The following is a 13,807-nucleotide window of genomic DNA, read 5'->3' as shown; positions in this document are numbered from 1 at the left end:
AGGCCAACAACGAGAGGTGCTGTGTGTCTTTACAGAGAGCCTCACATGATCCCACTTTAATTATCACCGCCCCGCGAGACAGACACTGTGGAGTCCGTCTGCATCCTGGACACCATCATCACCCAGGACCTCAAGTGGGAGAACATCAGCTACCTCAATGCATTTCCCACGGCAGCTGAGGAAGTTCAACCTGACGAGGGTGATGATGGCGCACGTCTACACCGCCATCAAGTCCATCATCACCTCCTTCATCACCATTTGCTACTGCAGCATATTATTTGCTCTGCTGAGAAGGCTGCAATCTTCCATCCCTCCAGGACCCTGAGGCGAGCATGAAAGATAATTGCCGACCCCTCAAACGCCCAACTTTTTAAAACACCTCCCTCCAGCAAGAAGCTGCAGTCCATCAAGACCAAAATCTCAAGCCACAACAGCAGATTCACTTTGACTTGGCTTTTTTTTGTTACTCACTGTATTGTTATGCACTAAACACAAATTCCGTCTTTGGAAAAACCTACATGGCAATAATTCTGCTCCACCATTTGACTGTTTCATATCAATACACTTTTTAAAAATGTCAAAATATACCCTCTCCGTCACTTGAAAAAGCATGCTGGCCATCAATACAATTTAGGAGCCACATGCAGGACACCAAAACACACCTATCAAAGAAACAAAGGACAGTGCCTGATTGTACACCCCAACATAACTCACCACAGGAATGGGGAGCAGTGACTTTGCAGCCTGAGGACTTGCATGGTGTATAGTAGCATGAATGAGTTACACCTAGAGCCCATTCAAACCTAATCAGACCCTCTTAAGGTGGACTGACCTTTAAGGTGGCCCAGCTAACCATAGTGCACTTCTTCTAGTCTCAAGACCTTTTTAAACAGGAGTTGTGCAAATTTGCAGGAAAGCCCAATCAGTCTTCTTTCAGCATTGGCAGTATAAACACTAAATCGGGGAGTGCAGCAAAATGCTGCCTACCTACTTTTGTTTATACAGAATGCGCCTTTTTCGGGGCAATGGGGGGCGTGAGCAAGTAACGTGTGACGTAACCAGTGACGTGGGAGGGAAGCCGTGGGAGGGAAGCCGTGGCTGGTCAGGCGGCGATTCTCTCGTAATTCGGCCCATCCTTCACCTGGCGGTTAATGGCCTCTTTGTTTGCGAGGACAAGGAGGGCGCACAATTCCTTGTCTCCCCAGTTGCTCATCTTTACAGTGTCTGTCAGGTTTGTGTTTCCCTCTTGCTACTAGCTGCTCATTCCTGCTATCAGCTGTTTATCCACCACCAGTGGCTCGCACATGTGGCGTCATCAACAGCCCCTCCCACAAGTCATCAACAGCCCCTCCCGTTGCGGAAGGCCCCCTTGGGCTGTTTATACTAAAAGGGTTCTGCCAATATGTGTACCCTACGAGGCAGAGAATTGGGCACCTCAGATCAACTCGCCAATCTGGCTCTGTGTGTCTAAACGCTCGCAGCTTGCCGGCAAAACGGCCCAACATTCACCGAAAATCTGGCAGTGTAAAAGGGGCTTCACTTTTTAACTTAGCGTAGGCTAATGGATTGATATTTGAGCACAGCTTGGGTGGAGACAGACGGTATTTTGTGGTTGCTCGCCATTGCGTCTCGCCAGTAAAGGAGCAATAAGGGGTTCGATGTCTGTCATTTTTTTCTTTTTTTTTTAAAGTACTTTTTGTTTCAATGTTTTGTTTTGTTTTTCTTAAAGATGATTTTTTTTGGGGGCTGTTTCGCCTTTAATGACAAGACAGTTTTGAAGTGTGGAAGGGGGAGAGAAAGAGGCGACGACATGCAGCAAAGGGTCACAGGCTGAAATCGAGCCCATGGCCACTGCAGCAAGGACGCTGCCTTTGTACATTGGGTGCTCGGCCTAACCACTGAGCCACTGGGTGCCCCGTTTTGTTGGTTTTCAAGCCTGTTTTTCATTAGCGAAAACTAGCATTAGTATGATCACAGTTAACCATAGCTGTAAATGCACTGTGCTAAGCAAGCTAGCAGACAGTTAGAATTAGGGTTAGCTCCATCCTCTCATCCAAATATGATACATCTTGGATTCAAAAATCCGACGTGGCGAGGGCCAAAATGTTAATCTCAAGGCTTCACAATGGGAGTTCACAAACCAGTGGGTGACATCACGTTGGCTACGTCCATTATTTTATACAGTCTATGAGAACCCAGTGCTGGTGTCATGATCCGCCAGGTTGGTAATCCATCCATGGGAAGAACAGATACTTTCATAGTGTATGCAGCTAAAAAAGATTGAGTTCTCTTTTTCCCCTTTAAAAGCATCACTGTGGAGCAGGCTAATGAGCAGTCGAGGCATCAGCAGTGTCCTCTGATGGCACTCTGCCCTGGCACCTCATTTCCATCACAGAGGATGATGGCAGCTCACACGTGCACACAGAGGCCCGGCTTACATAATTTAAGAGTGCAGCCTTCATGAGCTCTACAGCTGGGACGTTATCATCCTCTCCGCTGACAGAACAGATGAGCGTTACAGCCGAGCCTCTGAGGAGTCATTCAGATGAATCTGACGGCACTTATTTGCATGAATGAGAGGTCGGACACAGCTGGAACATCTATCAATTTCTCTTTATTTATACACATATAGAAAATGTTTGGCACATTTCTCCTTAAAGTACATTATATATATCTTTTATCTGAACATTTTATGGCTCTATGACCACTTATTATTATACATTGATAAATTGAAACCCAAAAGGCAATCTTGGCACTTCTTCACATTCATCAGGAACTCTTTGCTCCACAGCCAACCAAGAAAAAGCAGGACCCAGGAAGGACAGAGTCTGATGTCATCCACAGCTGTCTTTAATGTGACCGTGGATGCTGTCACCGCTCGTGTTTGGGCATAATGTCTCCTCTGTCCACCACGGCCATACCAGGCCTGCTCATTTCCTTCGGGGACACATCCGCGTAAAACTCAGCCACCACAGGACAGTGGTCTGACGCCACACCGCCCCACGACCAGTTGTCTGGGATCCAGGGGTTGGTCAAGCCCTCCCGCACTACCATGCAGTGTCCTGTCGGAGGAAGAGACACAAGGAGACGGGAAGTCAGAGGACACGTAGGAATGCATGCAACTGAGACAATGTACAAAAGAATTTACACAAACTTTGACCTTGGAGAAGCTGCTATAGCTTATATCCAAATATCATGAACTAAAGCGTGAGCTGAAATTGCAATTGGGATTCATTCATCATTAAAAGACTTGGTCTCAGACAGGTAAAAAACTCCTAGCTTTGAAATGATACCAACACCCTGCTACTTTAATTTTCACAGCCCTGAAAGACTCGTATTTTGACTTTACTTTTCTTTAAGTAGACTGCACTTGAGACTTGTTTTTGACTTGACTCGTAGTTGTCCTACATAACATTTTTCAGTGACTTTGAATTGAGACTTTGAGTAATCTCAAAATACTCTTGACTTGTCTTAGACTAGTCTTAAATGACTTGAGTCTTGAGTTTGAGTTATCTTGAATACGTTGAGACCTTATTAGGACTTGTTTTACGTGACTTTGATTTTAAAGTTGACTTGGACTTGTCTCAAATAACTAGAGACTAGATTTTGCTTTGAAATTTGACTTGAACTTGCCTCCAAGATTTAATTTGGTCCTGTCTCAGATAACTTAGACTAACTCGACTAAGACTTAAGATTTGACTTATACTTGTCTTATTTTTTTTTTCTAATATAATTTGAAACTTGATTTGTTTTGATTAACTCTGACTCGAGACTTGAATTTGTCTATTTTTAAATGACTCATGACTTGACCAAGACCTTTGTCCAATAATATGAGACTCAATGTGTTTGGACTGACTGACTTGAGACTGAGTAATCTCAAAAGACTCAATTTGGACTAGTCTTAAATTACTTGAGACTTGACTTGGAGTTATCTTGGATATGTTGAGATCTTACTAAGACTTGCTTTAATTGACTTTAATTTGAGATTTGACTTGGACTTGTCTTGATTCACTCTGACTCACAACTTGACATGGACTTGTCTCAAATAACTTGAGACTAGACTTAAACTTGTTTCATCTGACTTTGCCTTAAAATTTGACTTGAGATTTAACTTGGTCCTATCTCGAATGACTTGAGGATTGAATTGGCTTGTCTCTAACAACTTTGACTTGACTTAGACTTGTCTGAAAAGGCTGAAGACTTGATTTGTACTTACTCTTATAATCGGAGACTCGATTTGTCACCGATAACTGTGGCTTGAGACTTTAAATCAACATTTCTCAAAAGATTTGAGACTTGATATAGACTTTTCTCCAGTAATATGAGACTCGATTTCTCTAAAGTGACTGACTTGAGACTTTGACTAATTTCAAAATACTCAAGACTTGACTTGGAATAGTCTTGTATGACTTGAGACTTGACTTGGAGTTATCTTGAATAACCTGAGACTCACAACTTGACATGGACTTCAACTTGTTTCAACTTCAACTTGTTTCAAGTGACTTTGCCTTAAAAACTTGACTTGAATTTGACTCTAGAGTTAACTTGGACTTGTCTTGATTGATTTTCTTTTTTTGTTACAATTTGAGACTCGATTTGTCTCAATTACTGACTTGAGACTTGACTTGGAGTTCTCGTGAATCACTTGAGATCTTACAAGACTTGCTTTAATTGACTTTAAGTTGAGAGTTGACTTGGATTTGTCATGATTTACTCCGACTCACAACTTGACATGGACTTGTCTCAAATAATCTGAGACTAGCCTTTAACTTGTTTTAAATGCCTTGAAACTTGACTTGAACTTGACTCAGGATTTAACTTGGACTTGTCTCGAATAACTTGAGAATTGACTTTGTTTGTCTCAAATGATTTTTTCTTTTACAATGTGAGTCTCGGTTTGTCTCAACTGACTGTGACTCGAGATTAAGCTTGGACTTGTCTCGAATAACTTGAGAAACACTTGACTGAGACTCGAGAATTGAATTCGACTTGTCTCAAATGATTCAAGACTTGACCAGGACTTTTCTCCAATAATGTGAGATTCGATTTGTCTAGATTAACTGACTTGACTTGTTATGAATGACACAGTGCACCCACCTGAATAGATCTTCTTGAGGGAGCGGCTCACCCAGATGTTGTCCAGACAGCGGGTGCCCTGCGGTGAGCGGGTGCTGATGTTGGTGAACAGGGACGAAGGTACCAGAGCACAGAGCTTCTCTTTCCTCAGTATGTCGAGCTCTGAGCTCTGAGGAGGGGAGCCGAAATCTCCCAACACCAACAACTCCTTCTCACCTGCAGAAAGACACATGGAGGAAAAGGATGAGATTAGTGTCTGACTCGTGTGGTGATGTGTAGAAGACTTTCACTGGTCCGGCCTGACAGACTGACCTTTGAGTGTCTCCTGGATGCTGGGCGAGAGGTGTGGACACTTGGCGTCATCTGTGTTGTGGTATTTGCCGTTGGACTCTGCTGATGCAGCTGTGGCCGGCATGTGGACGTTCACCACCGTCAGCTCGTATGTACCAACCTGACGGGAAAAGTTAGATTTTGGTCAGAATCCAGTTGGCAAAAAAACTTCTTTTTAGCAATGTCTGTGTGTTCCCACATCTCAGCAATTACCTAGTGAGTTCAGTGTTAGGGCAAAACCTGAATTACATTCAGTAGCACGAGGAAAATGTGTGCTTTGTGCTCTCTGAAGTGTTCATGGATCAATATATTGCTTTCCTTCCATTCCTTTATTTCAATATAACATAAAAAAGACATCGATTTATTATTGAATACATTCGACTCGAGCAAACATCCCTCATCTGAGTGCTACAATCAGTTTTGGGAATCAATCGTTACTTACAATAAAGTGAGCCAGGTAGAGTCGAGGGTAGGTATGATTTCCGTTGCCGTTGACAACAGGAGAGTCCAGAACTGCAGCATCCTTCAGATCAATACCAGACGAGGAGTCCCACAGAAAGCCGGAGTAGCTCACTCCCTGTGAAAAAAGAGGATCATGGGAAATGGAGTCAGATTTGGTTTCAACGATTATCATACATACATTCATTCATTCATTTTCCATAACCGCTTATCTGTTAGGGGTCCGGTGGGGGCTGGAGTCCCAGCTGATATTGGGCAAGAGGTGGGTTGCACCCTGGACAGTTCGCCAGACTACCAGACTATCACAGGGCTGACACATAGAGACACCTACGGCCATTTTAGAGTCACCAATTAACCTGCATGTCTTTGGACTGTGGGAGGAAGCTGGAGTACCTGGAGGAAACCCACACTGACACAGGGACAACATGCAAACTCCACACAGAAGGGCTCCCCCACTCTAGGTTCTAACCGGGAACCCTCTTGCTGTGAGCTGGCAATGCTAACCACTGCACCACTGTGCCGCCCGGATTATCATACAGCCCTACTTAAATAGCCTCAGCACTATTCCAAATGAATATCTTATGACCACTTATTAATATGTAATTCACTGCATCACAAGGCCACCAACATGAACTATCTCTGGGCTTACTGAACGGCAACAAGCTAAGCTGTTATTTATAGCACTTTACGTAGCAACCCTACATGTTTATGACTCTATATGACTATTTGTCAGTCCGTTACAGACACGAGCAAGAGGGATTCTGACTGAAATGAAAATATTACACACATTTCCTGATCATAGCTTGATTGAATTCTTTTCTACAGTGCTGTACGAGCCTTGAGTTTACTCTCCCTTATCTCAGACAGAGAGATGTATTCTAGATATAAGGTCAACTAAAAAGGCTTAGTCACAGTTATCAAACTACGTTTTCTGCTCATTAAAAAGATGGTTTAGTGACTCAAAATGTCCACAGAGATAAAATGATGTTTTAATGATGTCTGTGAGGAAACAACTTCTTTGCAGCAGTGAGCACTTGAAATGCAGAGTAAACTAGAGACCATCTGGTGATGGGGTCACTCCAGCCATGATACAGAAATCTTTAAAACAAATTTAGGTCAGGGGCGTAAAGTGTGTGACGATGGCCCCTTCCCTACTTCCTGCCCTCTTACTTCGATCCCTGTGCTTGGACCCATCTTCGAACTCAGCCTTCACTGTGATTTCAACTACACATGTGTGAAGTTGTTATTTCAACCACCCATCTTATGTGACCGAGGCCACGGAACCACAGCTGACCCAGCGCTAGTTTGCTTTGTGCTCGTGATGTCTGAGCAGATATTTTAAAGAAGAGAGATGGACAGCTTCTTGAAGTTAAATAAATCCACTGGGATTAGCTTTACTGGAGCGGCTTAAACCTTAAAAATTGTGGGGATTGATCTCTTACATTTGGGGGGAGATCAGCAGAAGTTTGGGTTTGACACATTTGGGTACTTGAGTTTCTGAATTGAAGCCGTCAGGTGCCAAAGTGAAGCACAGCAGAGCAGCAGCAGTTTTCTGTCCCACGACCTTCAGTGTAAACGCACTCAGTATCAGTGTTACAAATGGCTGCTGTACCTTGCCGTTGTGTCTGGTAGGTTTTTCAGACACAACACTTTTCCACAGCCCTCGTGGCCATTTCCACTTCCGTACGCTGGCCAGGGTTCCTTGGTTCAACTCCACACAGAACTGCAACATAAAACAGAGAGAGGATGTTTTGTCAGCACTTTGCACAGTTGACCAGATTTGTTGTCAGTTGCACTTCATTATTTGGTAATGATGTAAATTGTAAGTGTAGTTTTAGTTCTGCAAATTTCAGTAGACTAAGTAAGTGAACTCGTGGAAAAATCAGTTACTAACAGGAAAACACCACTACAGTCCATACAGGCCTGTGATAAAGTCACACAAGTAGCTGCAGTGTGACCTGGCTAGACCTTTGAAAATCCTGCTAACATCAGTTTATAGTCACACCCGTCTCAGTCAAATTATTAGCTAAATGGTATGTCCATTTAATTAGGCCCTGTCTACAAATACAGATATTTTAAAGACTGACATTTTCTTAAACATTTTGGGCTCTGATGCACATGCAAACAAGTTTAAGGTGGCTAAAATAGAGATTTTTAAATGCCTTCTTTAATGTTTACTTAAATGTATTACTTCATAAGGCACCAGATTTTGTAGCTGTGACATGAAAAGACAGTAACATTTTAGACATTTTACACTGCAGGGATGATAACAAGGTTATAAGGGGTCAGTCGTGGTATTAACAACAGGAATATCTTCATAAATTGTTTTTTTTTCGGTAATAGGGTGATAATAGGACACAAGCAGGAGAAATATTAAAGAAGTAGGCCTAAAAGTAGACCAGACCATTGTAGTAATAACATGGCAATGATTTAAAATGGTAATAAAATGGCTGCTCCTTTGCTTCTACACACTAAGATTATATTAACCATAGGTTTTTACCACTCTCTAAGCAGCTCTGTGGGGAAAATATTAGTAACAATGTTGTTGTAGTACAGCTGAAATTCAGAACTCTGCATTATAAGCCACCCGGGCCAAGGACACTGTGAGTTGATGACTATGAGAATCCAAGCATGGTGAACACAAAAACCCGCCACAGGGGCCTGAAAACACACACAGTGGTTAACTTAAAAAACATCTCCTGATGTTTATCTGATAATTAAATGCCAACACAACTATAGAGCTTCTGATCTATTCCTAATCTGCATGAAGCACATGACAGAGAGGAGTTCATGCAGAGTGCTGTACTTTATTCTAACACTTGAGGGCAGATTCACTGGTTTGCAGCAAAAAGAGGTTTTAACAGTCCAACACGCAGTGAAAAACAAAGAGTTCATTGAACTCCAATAGCCTTATCTCACAGAGGAAATACAGTGAGAAAGAGGAAGCGTCTCGTTGACATCACTGAGAGCTAAATCAGTATGGTGTAACGTCCTGGAGAACACGCAGAGGTAACTCGGGGTGTAAATGAAACAAGTAGGGGAAAGGAGAGGAACAGAGGGAGAAGCACAGATGGACATGCTCGTGAAGGCTCAGGTTGCTGCTCTGGCTGACCTGCCACTCGCTCTAAATTTAACCTGAGAGGCTCCCTTTGGGACACCGGGAGAGTCAAAGGTACACCACCTAGTGCACGCACACACAGACACGACCTCCCCATGAGAGACCCACGCTGAAATAACATCCATTAATATTTGAATTGACAACCTGCAGCATTTGAATAATAAATGTCTACAGTAGAGCACAAGTCTCACACAAAAGTACATTTGCTATAGCTGCAAAGTGCAAGCTGCAAGCTTCGAATTATGTAATCCATGGTCTTGAATCATTAATTTGAGCACTAACTGAACGTGGCATTGAACAACAGTGTCGACATTTTAGCATATGTTCCCCATGTAAAGGGGACAAATCTGAAGTATACCTGGTGTCTCCATCCTAAACTGAAGCAAAAAGATCCAAGCAGGTCATTTACACTGTTTATATAACGCTGCATTAACGTTAGAGTCAAGTAGGAGCTCAAGTTGGGTCGCTGTTTTAGCGTAAGGCTAGCCATTGTGATTTAGGTATTGAGATGCTTAGACTACACAACTTTAGCCCTGATTTTCCACTCCCTGACCATTTTTGGAGCTCTCAGACGAAAGCCCAGATCAGAGGAAAAATCAGTGTTAGCTCAACAGCTGCATACCGGTACTTAAGCGCCCTGAGGTTGTGGGTTCAACACTTCTCAAGGCTCACTGAATGAATGCTATTGTCCAAAGGGGGGAGTGAAAAATTGCACATTGGAGGATCTGGGTTCAATTCTTCAGTGATCTATCAGTCTGTTTTGCAAACTGATGTCTAAGGGAAAAAAATAAGCGCCTGCCAAGAGGTTCGTCTATGGACCGCAGATGCTCCCCAGATATCTAGCATGCTAAATATCCGGACCAGTCATGGACCTTGTCAGGAAACTACAGCCAGTAAGAGCGCAAGACATGGGATGGGGATAGAGACATGTATGCTGCGGTGCTCTCTCAAGAGTGACATAAAGAAACTGACAGAGGGAGGGAAGAGAGAGGTGGAAGGTGGACTACTGCATGTAACATTTCTGTAAGTTATTAGCCTAACAGAGTGCTGCTTTGTCACTTTGACTTTGATATTTTATAGTATAACACCCCACAACCCCTGGTTGGGTCGACCCATGCAGCAGATTACATAATCATCGGGTTTCCTCCTGGAGGAAGATCTTATAGTGTCAGTCAGACATATAGTGTGAAAACCACAATCACTTCACAATTACAAGACAGCAAGTTGTGTAGTGTAACAGCAGGGCTACAGCGATCTGACTTTGACAGTCATGTAGTGTGAACTTAGCTTAAGCTATGGTCCAAAATAAACAGTGAGAGTTTTAAGGCAATGGACAGGCTCGAGGTGGGAACACGTTCTCACCAGAAACAAACCGCACCAGAGTTCGTTTGCAACCGAGACCACCTCCTCAAGAAGGTTTCAGTCCGGTTGTTTTGGTGCACACCTTGGTGCGATTGCTGTGTTCACACCTGCTGAAACAAACCGCACTTAAGGGGCAAACGAACTTGAGTTCGATTGAACCGGATCAAACATGGCAGGTGTGAAAGCACCTTTAGCAGGTGTCATCTGATGAAGCAGTTTGTAAAACCCTTTCAGGCAAATTTCTGCATGGTGATTTTGGCCGATAGAAATAAAAGTAACTTCTAAATATTGTTCAACACAGTGTTCAGTTACTGTAATAATTTGTGCACAGAATTTAACTTGAGAGCACTTATTTGTGATCTTAAATGTATTAAATATCTCCTTGTCCAGGCTTTGGGTACTTGTAACATACATGCAAAGCACAAACTGCTTCATTTTTGGCCACATTGTTTGACAGATCTCTGGAAAGTGTTAAAACATTCTGTCCTCATAGGGACAGGAACACAAACACAACACTTTTACAAGGACAGTACAAAGTTCCATAGCACTAATTAACACTTAAGTCCCGTAATAAAGTCTATGAGGTTATGACGCAGTGCTACAACAGCTCTATCAGGCTGTGGTGAGATATACAACCACAGACCTGCACTCTGTTTTCACTCCCCATTGCTGAGTAAGTAATAATATTAATAATAAAGCAATTTCAGGCTGCCAGGAGGGTTCAAACCCCCGACAGCATTTACGTTCAGCTATAGTCCCCAGGGGCCATTGAGCCTGTAAAGCGAACAAGGATGAACAAGTATTACTTTGCCAAAACACCCTCATAATTCAGCCTGTGAGGACCGAAGTGCGGGCACAGCATGTAGCCGGGGCCCTGGCAAGGAGCCCGGGCCTGGAGGAATCACCTGACACCTGGACGAGACCATGCAGGTACAGGAAAAAATCACAGAGCAGAGGCTCGTTTCTCACTGCCAAAGATTTAATTATCTGATTAAGATTTAATTTGGCTTTAAAGACAACAAATTTAAAAAAAAGCCTAGGTGCAACCCAATCACCAGAAACAAATGTTGGCACTGTGCATTTCTGCAAACCATGGTTTCAACAACGCTGTGTTAAGTTAATCAGGCACGAAAAACACTTGGTTATGGTCAGGAAAAGATCATGTTTGGGCTTAAAACCCTGTTTTGGTGGCACAACAATGTTTCGGCTTTAAAAAAAGACACCTTTGTGTCACTATTTCAGCAGGTAACACAGCCAGATAGACGTAAAAAACAGCTGCTTTTGTGCCAACATTCAGGCAGGAAATGCAGCAATGTTATGGTAAAAAGACAGCTGGTTTTCGTTCCACTATACCCAGCTGAAAAACAGCCGCAGCTTACAAAAAACACATCCACATGTTGGGGTAAAGCTGCTGGAAAATGCAATGACTCACTTAAAAAACATTCTCGTTTTTTTGTTCTCCAACAGTGGTCTGCAGTCGTCTTGCCCAAGTGACACACTACATTCCCCTCCACCACCCCATGAAAAAGTCAGCTCATATGCTACATGACATTAGAAATGTTGATATAATACATATGGTACGTACAAATGCTGTGGGTTTTCACCAGTATCAAACCAAACAAGTCAAGAAAAACTTTTCACGTGATGAGATGTCATTTGAGATAATGGTTGTCTTAATAAATGATCAGTGCTGCTTTAATTTATTGTTTTAATTATTTCAGTGTCCCCATGCTCCTTCCTAACCCTGAGAATACGTTTAACCCCGCTACTGGTAGAGCAAAACCATCCTTTAATTCTATTTAATAATTTAGTGTTGTGGCTGTAATGAACACTGCTGCCTCTAAAGGCTGCTAGGAGAACTTTGGCAAGGAAACAATAAAGGATGTAAAGTAGATGTTAACTGTCTTCCAGACATTATTACTGAAATTTAATTGAAATGCTTTTAAATTTTCTGTCATAATTCTTTTAACATTTAAATTCATCGTCATTAAAAAGTGATTACAAATGTATTAAAAAATGATTCAAAATATGCCACCTTTAGAAATATTATTCAGTTAAAGAAAAATGTATTGTTCTTTACGTAAGTTTATTTGGATCTAAAGTTCGGTGGTAGCACCTGTTGCATTATGGGCGGCAGAGAGCGCCAACATGGCTTCAGGGCAGAGAACCAACATGGTTGCAAAGGAAGTACATACGGCCCCAAAATAATAATATTTTTTGTTTGTATCTGATTATAATATTTGTTTAAGTGGCCTGTTTGGACAATTCAATATATTTTCTGTTGCTGTGCAAACTTTTTGGGACCTGTCTACCATCAGAAAATTCACATGAGAGACTTTTGTTGGGCACGTCAAAATGCTGGACATTTGTTTAGGGACTCTAAAAGTAATTACGAGATTTGTATTTCAAACCTTGTTTTTTTATTTTGTAGTTTTCAGGGATGTTTACATATGAGTATGTCTCAGATCTCTCTTAAAAAGAGAAATGAATCTCAAGAGGCAGACTTCATAAAGGCCAAATATCCAGTTGTGTTTCTTTCATTTCCCCGACACCATTCATGGTCACTGTGACTGAAGCATGAGCAAAAAAAAGACAGACAGCCTCTTCACAGCAGGATGAACAAATAAAGACATTTAGGAGCAAACAAGAGTGAACTCACTGAACCTTCAGGCGACTGCCAGATCACTGGGTGTGAGGTTGCCAGTATCCACACAACACGAAACAACAAGGAGAGTGTGTGTTTGTACTTCTGTGCTTTATGAGGTGAAAAGCTTGGTCATTACTGCAGTTATTACGTGTTAATTATTGTATTTTCACAAAGGCTATTTGATAGTAACCAGGAAGGCCTTTTACAGTGTGAGTAATCATGAGCTTGAAGCCTAACCACAGACACAGAGTTCCTTAGCGACAAAACAGACAGAGGACAACAGTCTAAAACCGGCACTAACTCTCTGAATGACTAATCACAGCACATGTCCAGCAAACATGTCCACCACACTTAGAGTGAAGTGCTCTCATGGGTATTTGGAAAATGTCTCAGACTAAACGGACATTTATCCTGTGCAGCCGAGGGTCTTTCCACTGAACGTTAGCTATGCCACATTTTTATGACACAAATCCTCATGATTCACACTTTGCACAGATTATGTTTTGTCAGAATGAAAGAGTCTTTTGAGAGTCTGTTCAGCTGTGGTAGCTGCAGCCTGCTCACACAGCTCAGCTCTGCTACCTCTTTCCCAAATTTGGATTTTGTGGCTTCAGGAAGTGACAAGACGGAGGCTGAAGGCAAATCCAGCCTTCGAAAGACTGTGGGTGATGCTACATCAGTGTTATGTTCAGTTGATGGTGAAGGCATTGACAAACTGGAGAAGAGACCCAGCAATACACCCATTGTAATTCTTAATTTATCTTTAAATGTCCATTTTCTAAGAGCGTCCAGGAGGTAAAAGAATACTTCACCCC

General features: G+C 42.3%; 1 protein-coding gene across 1 annotated transcript in view; it reads right to left on the bottom strand.

Annotated features, from left to right (window-relative positions):
• Positions 1 to 2,594: 2,594 nt before the first annotated feature.
• The window catches only part of eepd1 (endonuclease/exonuclease/phosphatase family domain containing 1), a 47,807-nt gene continuing 36,594 nt past the window's right edge, over positions 2,595 to 13,807 (bottom strand). The window contains exons 4-8 of the mRNA XM_033637234.2: positions 7,478 to 7,588; positions 5,849 to 5,983; positions 5,389 to 5,527; positions 5,098 to 5,292; positions 2,595 to 3,062 (exon numbers count right to left, since the gene is read on the bottom strand). Coding sequence (XP_033493125.1) covers positions 2,872 to 3,062; positions 5,098 to 5,292; positions 5,389 to 5,527; positions 5,849 to 5,983; positions 7,478 to 7,588 — 771 coding nt within the window. The 3' untranslated portion in view covers positions 2,595 to 2,871. The remainder of the gene's footprint in view (positions 3,063 to 5,097; positions 5,293 to 5,388; positions 5,528 to 5,848; positions 5,984 to 7,477; positions 7,589 to 13,807) is intronic.

This window comes from Epinephelus lanceolatus, chromosome 16 (assembly GCF_041903045.1).
Source record: "Epinephelus lanceolatus isolate andai-2023 chromosome 16, ASM4190304v1, whole genome shotgun sequence".
In the NCBI taxonomy this organism is placed as follows: Eukaryota; Metazoa; Chordata; class Actinopteri; order Perciformes; family Serranidae; genus Epinephelus; species Epinephelus lanceolatus.
This window is presented reverse-complemented; position numbering and strand designations above follow the sequence as displayed.